The sequence below is a fragment of the Ranitomeya imitator genome, chromosome 6 (assembly GCF_032444005.1).
Source record: "Ranitomeya imitator isolate aRanImi1 chromosome 6, aRanImi1.pri, whole genome shotgun sequence".
NCBI lineage: Eukaryota > Metazoa > Chordata > Amphibia > Anura > Dendrobatidae > Ranitomeya > Ranitomeya imitator.
This window is the reverse complement of record NC_091287.1, coordinates 95,821,571-95,840,720: the sequence shown is the minus strand read 5'-3', so window position 1 is coordinate 95,840,720 and position 19,150 is coordinate 95,821,571. Positions and strand designations below refer to the sequence as shown.

The window sequence follows — 19,150 nt, the reverse complement described above, 5'->3', positions numbered from 1 at the left end:
CATCCCCATAGGTAATGCATGGACTGGCTATCAATTATGCACAATGCTGCGGCATTTTAACGGGGATAAAAGTACCCAGTTTTCCTGATTGGTGGAGTCCCATTGGTAGGAGTACCACCAATCTAAAAGTGCTCATCGTGGATAATTACTTCCTGCAACCAGAATACCCCGTTACAGACGCCCACTTAACTGTATGCTGGAAACATCTCCAGACGTATATATTAAAAGAGGCTACAACAGATGTTCAGCAGTGGTAGCCATCAGCCATAGGCTATTAAAGCATCCTTATAAAAGTGGTACCATGACAGTCTAGGGGTGACGGCGCCATCGTGGGCAAATGTCACAGGCATTTCATCCACAGGACATAATGGCATTATAAAATGGCACTCATTTTAAGGAAACCATACAATGGCGTCCATCACACATAGACCATTATGGTTTGGGCTGAAAGGATACATCTTACTGCAGGATCCTGTAACAGAAGGGGGACACCATGTCAGACAACTATGGCACAGCCTAGGTATATGCCATGAGTGTCACTCCCCAGAATACCCCATCACCCAACCACCAGAGTCACACGCTGTGGAAATCTAAAACCTCATAAGTCACATCACAAACGTTAAAGGTTTTGTACTTACTTAATGCAGTCTGCATGTTATTTTCACCATTTTTCACTTCGGTGAGAAATTGAAATAGGAACTTCAACCCTCTGCAGGATGAAAACGAAAGGCAGGATTTTGTGGCTTTCTGAGACAATTCTGCTTATGTGCAGGGTTGTGGAGTCGGAGTCGTGGAGTCGGAGTCATGGAAATTGAGTCGTCGGAGGTCTGGCTTACCGACTCCGCAGCCCTGCTTATGTCTAAGAAAAACCTCAGTTTTATTCTACGATTATCGCACATCTATTGTAGACATTAAAATGGTGATCACTGGCCATTATTCTCCTTCTCAGAGTAATAAGAGTGAGAAGGCGGAGGAAAGTACATGAAAGTCAGGAGACTAACACTTAGGCCGAGGTCACACGTGCGAGTGTGATTCGAGAAACTCGCGCAAGTCTCTCTCAATACCCGGCACTCCTGCTGGCACTCAGGACCGGAGTGTGAGATGGCATAGAAATACATGTAGCCGCACACTCTGGTCCGAGTGCCGGGTATTGAAGCGAGAGACTTCCGCGAACCTCTTGAATCACACTCGCAAGTGTGACCTCGGCTTCAATGTGCTTTTCCTCACATTACCAAATTCATTTTTGCAAGGTGTGTGATGCGTTATGTGCATGAAATATTTCTCAAAAATACAAAAGTTACTGCCATAGTGTCTACTACTACTGCAGGAGCCACGGCGTCCATTAGCTGTAGGGTGAGCCTCTCACATGACCCAGCTGTACATTCATTCTCCAGAGTCACTATAGGTCCCCGTAGTGTAACAGCTTCTTATTGTGCATGCTTTAATGCAGGTAGACCACTCAATGTGCAGGTAGACTGCACGCTATAATGTTAATGTGCAGGTAGAGCGCACACTATAATGTTTAGTCCTTAACGACCAGAGGTATTTTTGATTTTGCATTTTCATTTTTTGCTCCCATTCTTCCCATAGCCATAACTTTTAAATTTTTTTTTGTCAAAATGTCCATGTGAGGGCTTGCTTTTTTGCGGGACGAGTTGTACTTTTGAACGACACCATTGGTTTTAACATATTGTGTAGTGGAAAATGGGAAAAAATTCAAAGTGCAGTGAAATTGCAAAAAAGGTGCAATCCCACAGTGGCTTTGATTTTTTACCATGTTAACTAAATGCTAAAACTGGCCTGTCAGATTCTTCAGGCCATTATGAGTTTATAGACACCAAACATGTCTAGGTTCATTTTTATTTAAGTGGTGAAAGAAAAATAAAATAAAAATAATTGTGTCATTTTCCAATACCCATAGTGTCTCCATTTTTCGTAATCTCGGGTTGGGTGAGGGCTTATTTTTTGCATGCCGGGCGGACGTGTTTAATGATACCATTTTGGTGCAGATACGTTCTTTTGATCACCCGTTATTGCATTTTAATGCAATGTTGCGGCGACCAAAAAAAATGTAATTCTGAAGTTTTTACTTTTTTTTCTCTTTATGCCATTTAACGAACGGGTTAATTCTTTTTTTGTTTTGATGGGGCGAGTCTGAAGGCGGCAATATCATATATGTGTATGTTTGATTTTTTTCTTTATTGCTTTAATTTGAATGGGGCGAAAGCGGGTGATTTGAACATTTTTTTTAATTTTTTTAATATTTTTAAAAACATTTTGTTTTTACATGCTTCTAGAAGCTGCAGTTATCCAATCAGCTCTGCTACATATGAGTGATGATGAGATCACCTGCATGTAGCAAAAATGCTCACTTGCTATGAGCGCCGACCACTGGGCGGCGCTCATAGCAATCTGGCTATGACAACCATAGGGGTTTGCTGTAGACCTCTGGTTGTCATGCCAACACATCGGTGACCTGCGATCACGTGACGGGTTCACCGATAGGCGGAATTTCCGGTGTGCTTGCTGGAAGCGCAAGTTAAATGCCGCTGTCAGAGTTTGACAGCGGCATTTAACTAGTTAACAACCGCGGGTGGATTGCGATTCCATCCGCGGCTGTTAGAGGCACATGTGAGCTGTTCAAAACAGCTGACATGAGCCAGAAAAGATGTGGGTTCCGCACGGAGCCCACATCGACGGGAGGTAGTCCAACATCGTACTATTACGCCTGATGTCGGAAAGGGGCTAATGTGCAGGTAGACCGCACGCTATAATGTTAATGTCCAGGTAGATAGATCGCACACATGTTAATGTGCAGGTAGACCGCGCGCTCCAGTGTTAATGTGCAACTAGGCTGCACACTATATTGCTAATCTGCAGGTAGACCGCACACTATATTATTAATCTGCGGGTAGACCACACGCTATAATGTGAATGTGCCGGTAGACCGTATGCAGTCATAGCATCGAGTCCACTATACTTATGTGCATGCGTTACCAGCTCAGTCGCAGCTTATAGGATCTCATACACAGTAGGTAAGAATTCTCGATTATCCCATTCTGCCGTCACCAGTATCCGCTCCACACACTTGTTACCTTTTCAGCCACAGAAGGGCTTCAGTTGCAGAATTGCGAACCTGTGCTAGATTATTGTTAATTTCATGGAGAACAATCTTCTGAAGGGTCGTCAATTCTTTTTTATTGGTTATAAATTTCTGATTTATTTTCTGAAAAATTAAAACAAAAACAGATCAGACTTGAGCAACGATAATGTAGGGGGAACACCCTCCCTCCCATCCATTAGTGTGGAACAGAAAGGACCACATTAATTTTTCTTTGATAGGCCACCAATGTGTGATCAGTGGTAGTCTGACCTATGGGACACCCGAGGACCAGCACAATGAAGAGAGCGGGGCAATCCTGAGACTGCTGCATGCTTGTCATTTCACAGTGGCTCCTGAGTACACAGGGTTGTGCCCGATACTGCAGCCACGTGCCATCCAGGCCCACACCTCTAGCAATCCATCTACCCACGATATTCACCACTGTACTAAAATTATTTTTTATTTCAACATCTGAGAAAAGATTATTTGCAGACAAATGTTGGTAATGCTGCAACCGTAACGAAGAATAGTGATGAATTCTGGAGATTCAGGCATAACTCACCTTTATATTCCCCACAAAATCCATTTTTACTGGTGCAAATACAGTCGGTCCAAGCTTGTCTAAGGAGACAGAAAGAATGAGATTAACAATTTTATCCAAATTTCCCTCCCAGCAGTTCAATAACCAACACCTTAAAGAGGTTATCCAGCCTTTTAAAATGTGTGCGATTTAAATATCAGTTTGGATTAGCCAGCAATTTAAATTTGGCTGGATAGCTCCTCAAAACCATCTTTATTTTAACCAAATGAAAAGTATGTACCCAAATACAAAAGTTTAAGGGTTCCGTTGACACCACAATGGAGTGTGGTGCATGTTCTCCGAATACCCTGCCAATGTCCACAACCTATAGTAGAGCCGTATTAGGTGCATCCTTCCAAAAACTGAGAGGTAGCAGATTAATTCTAACAGTGTTTGGCTTAAATGAATGTAGAGAGAATACGGAGAATAAGTTGTCAGTATTCTGTAGGCTACTAAAATGGTGCACTACACGTAACAGAGCAACTGAGCAGGAACACCTCTTCTTGGCGATGGTGTTATAAACTGTTCTTGTACCTTAGATGACATTAAAAGGAAGGAGCACTTTTAAAAGGGAATCTATGACCGGGTTTGGACTATCCCATCTGAGAGCTGCATGATATAGGGGCAGAGACCCAGATTCCAGCGTTGAGCCACTTACTGGGCTGCTCGCTCTCATTTTAATACAATCACTATTATCTTCTGCAGATCTATATCCAGAATCCATCCTTTCCTCAACCGTTAATCTACTAAAATGCTTGTGCATGCCCTCATCATCTCCCGCTTCGACTACTGCAACATTCTTTTCTGTGGCCTCCCTGCTAACACTCTCGCACCTCTCCAGTCCATCCTTAACTCTGCTGCCCGACTAATTCATCTCTCTACTCACTAATCCTCCGCTTCCCCACTCAGCAAATCTCTTCACTGGCTCCCATTCCCTGAGCGTATCCAGTTCAAATTACTAATACTAACTTACAAAGCCATCCTTAACCTGTCTCCTCCATATATCTCTGAACTAATCTCCCGATATCTTCCCTCACGTAATCTCCGGTCCTCCCAGGACCTCTTTCTCTCCTCCACACTTATTCGCTCCTCACCCAACCGCTTCCAAGACTTCTCCTGAATATCCCCCATCCTCTGGAATTCTTTGTCCCAACACGTCCGACTATCAACCACATTTGGATCCTTCAGACAGAACCTGAAAACCCACCTCTTCAGGAAAGCCTACAGCCTGCACTGACCCCGCTGCCTCCTCATCACTACCGAAGCTACCGCCTCACCAACACCGGAGCTCCTGCAACCCTCAACCTACTGTCTCCTTCCCCATAATCCTGTAGAATGTAAGCCCGCAAGGGCAGGGTCCTCGCCCCTCTGTATCAGTCTGTCATTGTTACCTTGTTTACTGTAAGTGATATCTGTAATTTGTAAGTAACCCCTTCTCATGTATAGCACCATGGAATCAATGGTGCTATATAAATAAATAATAATAATCTAACAGTACTCTGAATACGGAGCTCTGTATAATTTGCCCACACTGCTGTTTGGCAGCTTTCTGTGTACATGGTGCATAGTCTGAACACTTCAATAAGTGATGGGGATGGGATTATACAGAGCTCGAAGGACAACCTGGCAGCAGGTTACTAGTCCTCTAGTGATAATCCACTGCTCATAAACAGTGATTGTAATAAAACTACAGCAAGCAGCCCAGTAAGCGGCAGATCAATCAGGGTCTCTGTCTCTACATTATACTGCTCTCAGATTAGGTAGTATGAGATTACTTTTAAATATCTGTCTTCTGACATGTCACCAAGACAGGGAAAGTAGAGGTGTCACACTTTCCCACTTTTAATCATTTGTAGCAATCAGGTATAATGAATGAATGTTTCCTACATATTATGTCCCCTCTTTAGCAAATACAAAAAAAGCATTTGGTAAAAGGACCTAAATAATGACGGCCTTATGTAAGCCCTGATCTGTACAGGCAACACAGTAACCAATAAACTACACAGAGCACATACCCAAAACTGGGACTATCGCATAGCAGGAGTCCAAGAAATATTCTGAGGGTATGCCTTCTTCATCTTCATACACAAGATCGCTAAATCTGAGAAGACAAATGATCCCCCATTATATGCATAGATCAGATGATTGATATTTGGATGCATATTCATATTTCACTACAGTTAGAATAAATATTTCATTTTCTGGTTTTCTGAATCCAGACACCCAATGGTCCCTATCACACTGGTTTTAGGAATTAGAAGTCTGTCTTACATATCGTATCTAGCATGAGTTCAGGTTTTGAATTTCAAAGAAAAGTTTTGGAATAGAAATGTGTCTTTATTGGCTGCTATGGGCAACACGGACAATTGTTTTTTCACTAGTGGGGATTTGAAATGATTGTAAATGACTATTGAAATTAGTGTAAATTTCTACAAACATGTAGACCACCTGTAGGCTCTTCTCACAGTTCGTTGTTGATGTGATCGGTGTTGGAGCTGGTTAGACTCAAGTCACATTTATTTATTTTACTCCCTTACATAGAGCCATTAGTTCCACAGCACTTTACAGATATTGCCGTTAGTGATGAGCGAGTGTACTCATTGCTCGGGTTTTCCCAAGCACGCTCAGGTGATCTCCAAGTATTTGTTAATGCTCGGAGATTTAGTTTTCCTCGCCTCAGCTGTATGATTTACGGCTGCTGGACAGCCTGAATACATGTGGAGGTTGCCAGGTTGCTAGGGAATCCTCACATGTATTCAGCCTGTCTAGCAGCCGTAAACCATGCAGCTGTGTGGACAAAAACTAAATCTCCGAGCACTAACAAATACTAGGAGTCCACCCGAGCGTGCTCGGGAAAACCCAAGCAACGAGTATACTCGCTCATCACTAATTGCCATCACTGTCCCCATTGGGGCTCACAATCTAGATCCCTATCAGTATGTCTTTGGAATGTGGGAATAAACTGGACAACCCGGAGGAAACCCACGCAAACACAGGGAGAACATGCAAACTCCTTGCAGTTTCACACCTCAGATGTTAGGAGGTGCCTTATACACTATTTATCGGTGGGTGTTGTCCTAGGTGGGATTTGAATCTTGGACCCCAACGTTGCAAGGGACTGTTCTAACCACTGAGCCGCTGTGCTCGAACATATCCATAAATCCCTCAAGATAGTCCAAATGGCATATAAATACATACATTAGGGGCCACGTATGTCAATGTATACGTATGTCGGGGGAAATTATGGAGCATTCTGTCAGACATATACATAGGGAAAGTGGCCTAATATAGTCATTCATACCTATGCGTCATTGTGCTGAAAAATGTTTGGGGCAGATCTCTACAGTTGCCCCCTCCGCCGTCCACACTCCCTCCTCCTTCATCTTGCTGTAAGGTTGCTGCATGTAAGTCTTCACCAGTGTCATTCACATCATTGTGTAGGTCACCGTCACGTGTATTTGGTGACACTATGTCAACATCACTTTCAGCTCCTGTAAGAAAATAATTGCCAGTGGCTATAAACATCAAAATATCAAAAAGGTTCTCCAGTTTCAGATAACCCCTAGCCACATGTCCGCAAGTGTCCTTACAGTGATAGACCACTCATTCACGTGGCTGCAGCCACCACTAGGAGTCCAGCAGCATGTACTGTGTATTGTAATGTGGAAAGGCCTTTTCTTTAAAATCTGTACTTGTATGAAGAAGCAGATACATTTATTTCCATAAAGCTTGCAGTATATGCATTAGTGTTTTGCTTTTTTTTAATCTAAAATTATATGGTTTTTTTTGTAGTAGCACCACACCATTAAACCTTTTACCTGTTGGGCCTCAATCTATTCCAGTGAAATACCTTGATTATTATGTTTTTGTTTGCAATATTTTGATTTTATTTTTAAGCAAAGCATGGCAAAAATGATACTGTTTTTCTAGCTATAGTTTTCCCAGACATTAGGTTTTACATTTTCTATACGGGTTGTAATAAATAAGAGAATATTAAATATATGCATGTTTTAAGTTTCATGACTTTTAAAATTAAATAAGAAAAACTGAAGATGGTTTTCCAGTTTTAGAAAACACCAGTTACCCGGAGCAGTTTGCTTAAAAAAAACTAAACACATATATTACTTACCGGTAATGTGTTTTTACTGTCACCCATGACCACACCAATGAGAGAGGGGATCCGCCCATCAAGGACAGGAAACCTTCAAGATAAAAATGGGCGGCTCCTCTCCACATCAGTGGATTACAGAGCATGGGAGGACCTCCGAGTTAGTGTACACATATCTATATACATTTATACAAACTATTTCTAACCTCTATATACAATACCCCACCAACCGGAAGGTGATGAACTTAGTAACGTGAGGGAATATAAGGGTACTGTCACGGGTACCGTAAAAACACATTACCGGTAAGTGTTATACGTGTTTTCCAGTCACCGATGTCAGCACGAATGAGAGAATTAGGCCTCTTTCACACTTCCGTCGTAGCTGAAAACGTGTGCAACGCATCCAGTGGTATGACGGATGCGTCAAAGGAGTAGAGAGAGAGAGAGAGAAAAGACGGAAGTGTGAAAGAGGCCTTGCTCATTTAGGGAGTGACCACAGCCTGTAGAGCCCTCTTCCCAAAGTGAAATCAGAAGAGGCAGACAGATCCAGTCTATTGTGGCTATAAAGGGTGATGACCACGTAGCTGCCTTACAGATCCCCTCTATGGAATGGTCTGCTCTTTCTGCCCAAGACGTTGCCATCGCTCTCGTAGAGTGTGCCCTCAGGGACTGGTCTTCCTTCGCCTGTATAGGCCAATTTGATAGCCTATCTTATCAACCTGGATAGGTTACCCTTCGAGACTCTTACTCCTTTCCTAGAGTCATAAAAGGAGATAAAAAGAGCCCTATCCTCCCCTCCTATGGTCCATAACCAGGGTAATGTGAGGGTCTGCTGACAAAGCCTGTATATCACTCACCCTACAAGCTGATGTTAAGACTACTAGCAGTATAGTCTTCAGGGTAATTGATTTTATGGACCCTGCACGCAGATGCTCAAAGGGGGCTTCTGTTAACGCATCAGAACCAAAGTTTAAATTCCATGGAAGAGCCCTGGCTACCGGGACTGGTTTGGATCTAAAACAAGCATTAACAAACTTGAGCACCCACTGATTACCCACGAGGGTGAAATTATATAGAGCACCTAAGGCAGAAATCTGGACTTTTAAGTTGCTAACAGTCAGACCTTGTTCATGCCCTCTCTGAAGAAACTCAAGGATTTATCTTAGGGGCACCCTTCCTCCCAAAGTACATCCTGTGGATGACAGGAATTTTTTCCAAGTCCTACCATACATTTTTGTAGTGATTGGTTTCATACTACCAAGCAAGGTAGAGACCAGGTTGGGAGAAAACCCTTTATTTTTCTAACACTGACCTCTTAAGTTCCAGGCTGTTAAGTGCAGCGCAGTCACCTGATGGAATATTGGCCCCTGAGCTAGGAGGTCTGGGATCTCTGGAAGGACCCATGGTTCTGTGAGTGACATGTTTCTTAGCTAAAAGAACCAAGGTCTCTTGGGCCAAAAGGGGGCTATGAGCACTACTCTTGCCCTGTCCTGTCTGATCTTCCTGAGAACCGCTGGAATCAGACAAACTGGGGGAAAGGCGTACGCCAGATTGAAGTCCCATCTGATCCGAAAGGGGTCCACTGCTTGAGGATTTTCTTTTGGGTCCAGGGAGCAGAATCTTTCTACCTTGCTGTTCTGCCGAGTAGCAAAAAGGTCAATCTCCGGACACACCCATGTGGACACTATCTACCTGAATATTGAGATCTTGAGGGACCATTCGCCCTGTAGCAGCGGCTTGCAGCTTAAAAAAAAAATCTGCCATGATATTGTCCTTCCCTTTCATGTAAAGAGAGGATAAGGAAAGGATGTTTGTCTCTGTGAGGCTGAAGATCCACTTCATAATCTGCATTAGGGATCGGGATTGTGTGCCCCCCTGAAGAATGATGCGACTGTGACTTGGTTGTCCGAAAGCATCTTTACATGGTGGCCTCATAGGAAGCGTAGGAGACTGTGCAATGCATTCTCTACTGCCAAGAGCTCCCACATGTTTGAGGAGCTTTCCTTTTCTACACCCCAACCTTTTTCCCTGGACCAGATGGTTGTCCAGATGAGCTCCCCACCCCCTGGGACTGGCATCTGTGGTGAATACTGATGTCAGGAAACCAAGGGACTCTCTCCCGTAGGAATTCTATTTTTAACCACCAGTGGAGTGAGTGTATTACTTTCCGAGGCAATGTCAGTATACCGTGCAGATAACACCGTAAGAAACGTTGGCTTTCCAACACGTGCCACTGCAACTCCCTTGAGTGGACCTGGGCCCATTTTACTGCTGGGATACAGGAGGTGTGGGACCCAGGAAAGGAAATAGCATTCCTGAAGAGCATCACCCGATCTTGTATTGATCTGAAGAGCAGACTGAATAACCTTATCCTTCTTTTGATCTGGTAGGCGACACTCCTGCCAATATGAGTCAAGTAAGAGTCTCAGAAAAATCTGTGTCCTTCGTGGGTCTAACCTTGATTTTTCTAGGTTTCAATGCCAACCTAAGTTTTCCAAGATGATGGCCATCTCTCTCGCTTGATTCTGGCAATGACTGAACGAATGACCCACTATTATGAAGTCGTCCAAGTATGGGATGACCAGTCTGTTTTTTTCTCTGAGGTGGGCTGTAACTTCCGCTATTAGTTTCATGAACACACGAGGAGCTATTGCAAGGCCAAAGGGAGGGTCCTGTACGGCAAGTGCCTAGTGGTGTCCCCTACTGGTACTGCCACTGAGAAATTTCCAGAACGCTGCGTGTATTGGCGCGTGATAATACAAGTCTTTCAGGTCCAGAACGGCCATATAGCAACCAGGAAAGAAGTCGTATCGCTGATCTTATTGACTCCATCTTGAACTTGGGAATCTTTAAGAATTTGTTCAAGCCTTTCAGGTTGATAATTGTTCTTGTATGAGCTGTCCGGCTTCTTTATCAGAAACAGGGGAGAATAAAAGCCTTTCCCTTTTTCTCCTGATGGAACTTTCTGCAGAACGTTCTTTTCTAGGAGGCTTAGCATCTCTGATTCCAGGGCTACTTGCTCCGAGATGGATGTCCGTGGGGCCATCATGATAACCCTTGTCTGGTGGATATCTCAGGAACTCCAGCCTTAATCCTGATCTTCCAGCCTTAATCCTGATCTTACCAGGCTGAGAAGCCAAGTGCTGAAGGAAATTTTCTCCCAGGCTGGAAGGAAAAAAGAGAGTCTTCCTCCCAACTGGGGTAATGAGTCATTTGGAGGGTTTCCTACTATCCTGGGAAGGATTGCCAAACAGGTACCCCTTGCCCTTCCTGGGTCGATCATCCCATCTACTGTGTTCTGTGGCCGGTCTCGTTCTGTTTCAAAAGGACTGCCTGAAGGACGAGAAGGAAGGTTTTGGAAACACTTTCTTCTTATCTGCAGCTTTTTCCAGGATGTCATCCAAGCTGAACTGAATAAATACTGACCTTCACAAGGGAGAGAACACAGTTTCCCTTTTTCTTGCACGTTCCCCGGGCAGCCATTTAATCAGACTGCTCTCCGGCCTACGTTGGAAAAATGCGGCAGTTCTTGCGGCTAGTCTGGCCAAGTCATCTGATAAGAAGGCTACCACTCCCTTGATTACTGGGAGTGTGGCCAGAATGGAGTCGGGGTGAATTTTCCCTCAGCAGGTCTTCCAACCTACTCAGCCTGATCATAAGAGACCTTGCTGTACAGGTTGCCGCAATGGCTGGCATCAGAGCACCTGCCGATGACTCCCAGGTACCTTTGAAAAAGATGTCAACCTCTCTATCAAGCGGGTCTCTCAGTAAGTCTGCATCCTCAAAGGGAAGGGATGATCTTCTTGAGGCTTTGGATATAGCGACATACAATTTTTGCGCTTTATTTCAGGATGATGTATTCTCTTCCTCAAGGGGGTGGTTCCTTTTAAAGGAGGATGGCAGAAAGCCCTTCTTGTCTGGCTTTTCCCACTCTTTATTAATGAGATCAAGCACTTTCTCATTAATAGGGAAGGATCTACGCTCCCGAGTCCCAAACATTACATCCTGGACAGATTCTTTGGCCTTTTGGTCGACTAGACCCATTGTCATTGGCTTTAACTAAATTGTCCAGTTCCTCAAAGGTTAAGCAATAGCCAGCTCCCGAGTCATCGTCTGATGAGGAGGACTCTTAAGAATCCTGTAGAACCTCCCTCGTCTGAGTCTATAGCCAATAACGTGGGAGATGTTTTAGCCCTGTCTCTGTGGGGTGTTTCTGAGAGGGACCGGGATCTTAATGAATTTTCTACCTCCATCCCGATGAGAGTTTTTAAGGTGGAGGAGAAATCTGGGGTCTCATTTGCGATTTTGTCATTGATACATGATTGGCACAATTTCTTGGGACATGGACTACATAACCACTGAAAGCACAGAGCACAGGCTCTGTGCTTCGATTTCGCTGTGCATTTTCAAGGGGGTTCCTACCAGAAAAGCAAGAGGACAGAAGGCGAGAGGGAGAGATTTGCATTATTAAAATGACATTCTCATAACTCACTTACCAATCAGAGTAAATTGAAGGGTACCGGAATAGGAGGCAGAATGTTGTCCGAAAGGTCTAGAATGCGGAATCCTCCATTCTGACAGAGCTGTGCCGACTTGTCCTGGAATCTTTGGACCTGCATGCCCCGCTGGAGCGCCCAATGCTCCAAACCTGGTGTGGTCATTTCTGTGGATACATCTGACGCTGGGGTCGTTGTGGCTGATCTGGCTCCAAAGGCTGCTGTGGCTGCAGCACCACCTGCTGCTGCCACTGTGCAGAGGGCTGCTGTGCATCCATATCTGCACTGGTGCCCCGGCCTGGCCGGTGATCTACCTTCAAGTACTGTACTGCAGGGGATCTGCCAGCCGGTGCGCTCCTGCAGCTTCCAGTACCCGCTCCCAGAAGTGCTCCAGGTGAAAGGTCCCGGCCGCGTCATCATAGCGCGACTACCGGTTTCCGGCTGCGCTCCGTGACAGCGCCAGGACGCGTGGCTGCCAGCTTACCATGTGGTGATGGCACCATAGACCTCTGCCTGATCGACGGATGAGACTCCATCAGGCCCCACGTTGCCCTGCCCAAACCGACCGGTCCAAGTCTGGGAACTTGATCTTTCTTTCTTCTGCTGCCGTGCAGAACTGAAGGTTCCCCTGTCAAGGACAGGAAACCACTGATGTGGCGAAAGGAGCCACCCTTTTTTATTTTGAAGGTTTCCTGTCTTTGAAGGGCGGATCCCCTCTTTCGTTGGTGTGGTCATGGGTGACAGGAAAAAACAAAATTTGCTTTACTCACCCTCCTGGGGTCGAGCACAGAGTCCCGACCACTGCTCCTGGTGCCTATTATGTTCTGCAGTGCTGATGTAACGTCAACAGCCAATAACTGGATTCAGTGGCTCGGTCCATAAACTCAAGAAGAGCTTCTTACCCCAGTTACGGTCTGTGGCAATGTACACGTGATGTTAGTGCTGCAGACATAACAGGCGCCGAGAGCAGTGGTAGAGAATCAGCCCTCAACCCAGGGAGGTTGAGTAAAGGATTATTATTTTTTTTAAACAAACTATAGTCGAGTGACAGAGGTTTTCTAAAAATTGAAAACCCCTTTAAAAATAAATTGTTTATACCCATTTTATTTTTTTAAGACTTTTCAATGTTTTCTCTTGGCAGGGTGTACAAGCTTTTGTGCCCATACACAAAGGGGATGTCCAGGATTAGAAACGTATAGATGCTTTATTTCAGAAATAGTGCCATCCCCAAGGTGACAGGAGCTGCACTGCACTGCCATGCACAATCTTTGGCCAGTGGTTGATCTGTTTCTAAAAGAAAGCGGCCATATTTTCTAATTCCCAAAATGGAAAGTTATCACCATCCTGAGGGAGGGCCCCCATCAATGGCGTTACCATAGCCAATGAATGAATAGGGCGGTGGCAGTCAATGTATTCGAGAGGCCTGCTTTCGAGACTGATGGAGGACCTAGCAGTGAGACCCTAGTGGAAAGGCGATAAGTAATGAAGCACATTTTCTTTACCTCCTGAATCGTTTGATTTTTCTTTCTCCTGGGAAGGCACAGGAACAGTCTTGTAAATTTCCATGCCAAGAACACGAATATTTTCAACTCTGGAATGATCGTAGTGATTGGTCTCCTCGTTTTCAAGGTTATTATTTAGCTCCATTTTCCTAAAGGAATTAAAATGATGATATAGCAGCAATGTATTGCTAGAGAACGATAAAACAAGTGTACATACATAATATAAAAGAGCCCCATGAGGAAGCAGAATTAATGTCATATGGCAAAGTATTTACCCCTTACAGATATTGTAAGGACACGCCAGGACTACAGAGACGCGGGGCACGCTTCGGCTAACACTGACTCCCCCTTTAGAGAGTGCATTGGGCATTGGAAGCCGCGAATGAGTACCATCAGGTCACATTTACATCTGGATCATTTCATGAATTTGAAAATGAGAAACAAAGCCAAAAATATATTAAATTATCAATGCTAGAGATTATTTTATGCGCACTTACCTTTGTGCTGAATTCTGACTGGACAGGGTAGACCGGCGTACCTAAAATGATAGAAAAAAAAAAATGTTAAATGAAAAATTTGTGAAATTAAAAACACAAAACACTGTTTGGTCAGTATTAGGAACCCCATGACCTCTATTTCTACAGTGGCTAGGATGATGCATCAAAGTGCCAAAATTTACATGCACCGAAAATATTAAAGCGTATTCCCACAACTGGCATTTACCAGCTCTCTGCAGCATTGGGTAAAAGAACAGAATGAGGGACACGAGCCCCCTATCGTCCTCACTGCCTGAACTCCGTGAGCAGGAGTTTGACAAGAGCGCTGCGTGAGCATTAACGGTGCGGCTCCAGTCCAGGTCTGAATTCCTAACTTTGCTGGATGCATCTCATCAGGTAACAGGACTGTCTGCATCTGTCATCAGGGGCTTCACGTATTTTTTTTGCACTTTACAAATTGTCAGCCTCTGGTGAAGCCATATGGGGAGAGAGACGTATCCAGAGATTCTTACAGATATCCTAAGAGCTAGGACAAATGGGACCAAAAGTACTTACATACTGCACCTCAAGGAAATGATGTGTGGACCACTGGAGGGCAGTAGGGTTTATCCACATAATGTACAGATTAAAGGGCTAGCTGCTCCCCTAGTATAGCTGTGTGAGATAAAACAATAGTAATGTCTCAATGAGAGGTTTTCCAGCTCCACAGGTTGGCAGATCCAGCGTGGTAATCACAGATGTGGGTAACCTGCGCTGCTGGCAGAAATGTGTCCACAAATAATTCCAATATGTGGTAGAAGGTCACAGGGAGGTTTATCTCAACGCGTTTCGAAAGTTCTCACAATATGGTGCTCCTGAAGAAGACGTTTGAGAACTTCAAAAAGTGATAAAAATAAACCTCACTGTGACCTCCTACCACATATTGGAATTATTTGTTGACACTACCGGCAGCGCAGGTTACCCACATCTCAGATTTCTTCATACTCCATCTTAGACGTTATGAACATCAACTAGGAGGGATGATGAGGCGATTCTTTTAGAGCAGTGTTATCCTGACCAGAAATACTTATAGGGAATCTGTCAGCAGGGTTTTGCCATGTAATCCAAGAGCACATGACGCAGCGGCTGAGCCCGTAAACAGCTGTGTTTTGCCATTTCAACATAATCAGTGTTTTATCAGCAAGAGATGATCATTACAAGACAAACTGTTTCATGCCTTCTAGTCCAACCATGCTCCCACCTTTGATTTGCAGCTTTCTATCACTATACATTGTAAACAGAAAGCTGACAGTGGTGTGGGCAGGTTATACACAGCTCAGCATAGGTCTGCAGCAGAGAAAACTGGGATTAAATCACAACTGCTGCACTCAGCAAACAAAGTGATGCATCACTGAAACTAGAGTTTCTGTCCTTACATCTTTCTGCTGCCAGATTACATAGCAACAACTTGCTGACAGATTCCCTTTAAACCCTAATTCTGCATTTTTTTACTTTTATTTCATCTCCGAGTAGTATCACTAGAACATGTTTCCTGTTCCAAGCAAAATACTTACGAGTCGCAGACTTCTGATCTTACCGGAGTGTCGGGGGGGGAAAAAAACCCTCTGGTGTGGTGCTTTAAGGTTATTCTACGCACAGGCAATGAAGTGCAATCATACACTGTAGCAATGTACACAGTGGGACGCTGATGACCTTGCCTTTGGAGCACTTCACAAGACGTCATCCATGCATCTCTAATGCAGGTGTGTTCGTTGTCAAACAGTACCTTGCTCGGTCTAAGGGCAGAGAGATGTGGCGATCCTGGCGGAGTGGCGTACATCGGGCGAGACGCGAAGGTGGTATTTGCAATCTGCATACACTCCTCCAGGGTTTTCAGGAACGTATTGCATGTCGACTTCAAAAGAGCGCCCATATCAAGTTCATCCTAAGGGAACAGCAAAAGCACAGCTCCTGTTACAGAGTGCTTCTCCATAACCATGTGTGTACCACAATGTCATTATGTCTCATGAGGTCTTCAGATATCATAAGGTCATTTAAAATAGGCTTTAAAGAGAGCTTCAACATTGTCAGAAGATACAGGAACACTCAGGTGCCTTGTCATTATTAGTGATTATCTCTTACAATAAATTCATTATGCTTTAATTACTCAAGCTGATGCAGGACATCTTTAAGGAATGAGGATCTTCATGGCTACCTTTGAGAGATCTGTTCTCTTCACATAGAGGTCGCAAATATCTCCGATGAAGAAACTGGGGAAAAGTTGGATGCTGCTCACCCACTTGGGTCACTTATCGGAGACACAGGTTTATGAGTTTTCTCTTCCAGCAGCAGTTACTTATTAGCAGCACACAGTCACCGCTGCCCTATCAGGAGTCAGATCGTAAACTTCCTCCACTCATAGTTTCCATGAACAAATAAAATATACATACCTGAGATTCAGATGAACCAATACTAGATGTGTCTTTCGTCTTATTCACTTGCTGGACCAAGATGTCACAGTACAGCCTTAGTTCAGACATCTTCGTTTTAAGACTTTCCGTGCTGTCACTAAACTCTATGGATGTATAAAAAAAAGAAAGTAAGTAAATGGCAGATAAGATGCAGTACTTCAGTTTGGCCACTAGACAATGTGGGTGTTGCTGTGGTGCTCCGGCTGATAGCTGTTTGGTGTGAGTGTCGGACCCCTGTGATCTGATATTGATAATCTATATCAGGGGTGCACAACATTTTTTTGTCCAAGGGTCACATTGCCATACTGAACCAATCCCAAGGGCCACAAAAAAATGTAAAGGGGTACTTACTAGTGATGAGCGAGTGTACTCGTTGCTCGGGTGGTCTCCGAGTATTTATGACTGCTCGGAGATTAAGTTTTCATCGCCTCAGCAGCATAATTTACAGCTATTAACCAGCTTGATTACATGTGGGGATTACCTAGCAACCAGGCAACCCCCACATGTACTCAGCCTTGCTAGCAGCGGTAAATCATTCAGCTGCCGTGATGAAAACTAAATCATCACTAGTACTTACATCAATACATCACTAGAACCACCATCAGTACATCAATACATCACCAGAACCAAGTTTCCTTTATTTGAGGAGGATTTGGAAAGTTTCTGCTCCCAAAAAAATCATTATGAATAGACACTAACTTAAATAAAGTTTTTGCAGCAGAAACTCGACAAATCCTCCTCATAATCTCAAATCTCTAACTTTTGAGGATTTTTAAGTTTTAACATAGCTATGTGTACAAGAACAGAACCACTGTCAGTGCATGTACAGTACAGACCAAAAGTTTGGACACACCTTCTCATTTAAAAATTTTTCTGTATTTTCTTGACTATGAAAATTGTACATTCACACTGAAGGCATCAAAACTATGAATTAACACATGTGGAATTATATACTTACCAAAAAAGTGTGAAACAACTGAAAATATGTCTTATATTCTAGGTTCTTCAAAGTAGCCAACTTTTGCTTTGATGACTGCTTTGTATACTCTTGACATTCTCTTGATGAGCTTCAAGAGGTAGTCACCGGGAATGGTTTTCACTTCACAGGTGTGCCCTGTCAGGTTTAATAATTGTGATTTCTTGCCTTATAAATGGGGTTGAGACCATCAGTTGTGTTGAGCAGAAGTCTGGTGGATACACAGCCGATAGTCCTACTGAACAGACTGTTAGAATTTGTTTTATGGCAAGAAAAAAGCAGCTAAGTAAAGAAAAACGAGTGGCCATCATTAAGAAATGAAGGTCAGTCAGTCCGAAAAATTGGGAAAACTTTGAAAGTGTCCCCAAGTGCAGGGCAAAAACCATCAAGTGCTACAAAGAAACTCGCTCACATGAGGACCACCCCAGGAAAGGAATACCAAGAGTCACCTCTACTTCTGAGGATAAGTTTATCCGAGTCACCAGCCTCAGAAATCGCAGGTCAACAGCAGCTCAGATTAGAGACCAGGTCAATGCCACACAGTGTTCTAGCAGCAGACACATCTCTACAACAACTGTTAAGAGTAGACTTTGTGCAGCAGGCCTTCATAGTAAAATAGCTGCTAGGAAACCACTGCTAAGGACAGGCAACAAGCAGCAGAGACTTGTTTGGGCTAAAGAACACAAGGAATGGACATTAGACCAGTGGAAATCTGTGCTTTGGTCTGATGAGTCCAAATTTGAGATCTCTTGGTCTTTGTGCGATGCAGAAAATGTGAACGGATGGACTCTACATGCCTGGTCCCCACCGTGAAGCATGGAGGAGGAGGTGTGATGGTGTGGGGGTGCTTTGCTGGTGACACTGTTGGGGATTTATTCAAAACTGAAGGCATACTGAACCAGCATGGCTACCACAGCATCTTGCAGCGGCATGCTATTCCATCCGGTTTGCGTTTAGTTGGACCATCATTTATTTTTCAACAGGACAATGACCCCAAACAAACCTCCAGGCTGTGTAAGCGCTATTTGAGCAAGAAGGAGAGTGATGGGGTGCTACGCCAGATGACCTGGCCTCCGCAGTCACCAGACCTGAACCCAATCGAGATGGTTTGGGATGAGCTGGACCGCAGAGTGAAGGCAAAAGGGCCAACAAGTGCTAAGCATCTCTGGGAACTCCTTCAAGATTGTTGGAAGACCATTCCCGGTGACTACCTCTTGAAGCTCATCAAGAGAATGGCAAGAGTGTGCAAAGCAGTCATCAAAGCAAAAGTTGGCTACTTTGAAGAATCTAGAATATAAGACATAATTTCAGCTGTTTCACACTTTTTTGTAAAGTATATAATTCCACATGTGTTAATTCATAGTTTTGATGCCTTCAGTGTGAATGTACAATTTTCATAGCCATGAAAATACAGAAAAATCTTTAAATGAAAAGGTGT

At 44.0% G+C, this 19,150-nt stretch overlaps 1 protein-coding gene across 2 annotated transcripts in view; it reads right to left on the bottom strand.

Moving 5' to 3' along the window:
• Positions 1-19,150, bottom strand: part of PLEKHA8 (pleckstrin homology domain containing A8) — a 44,675-nt gene that overhangs the window by 14,273 nt on the left and 11,252 nt on the right. For both annotated transcript variants that reach the window (XM_069729939.1, XM_069729940.1), the window contains exons 4-12: positions 16,716-16,840; positions 16,052-16,210; positions 14,287-14,327; positions 13,790-13,938; positions 6,985-7,174; positions 5,699-5,784; positions 3,666-3,724; positions 3,096-3,226; positions 639-709 (exon numbers count right to left, since the gene is read on the bottom strand). In XM_069729939.1, coding sequence (XP_069586040.1) covers positions 639-709; positions 3,096-3,226; positions 3,666-3,724; positions 5,699-5,784; positions 6,985-7,174; positions 13,790-13,938; positions 14,287-14,327; positions 16,052-16,210; positions 16,716-16,840 — 1,011 coding nt within the window. The remainder of the gene's footprint in view (positions 1-638; positions 710-3,095; positions 3,227-3,665; positions 3,725-5,698; positions 5,785-6,984; positions 7,175-13,789; positions 13,939-14,286; positions 14,328-16,051; positions 16,211-16,715; positions 16,841-19,150) is intronic.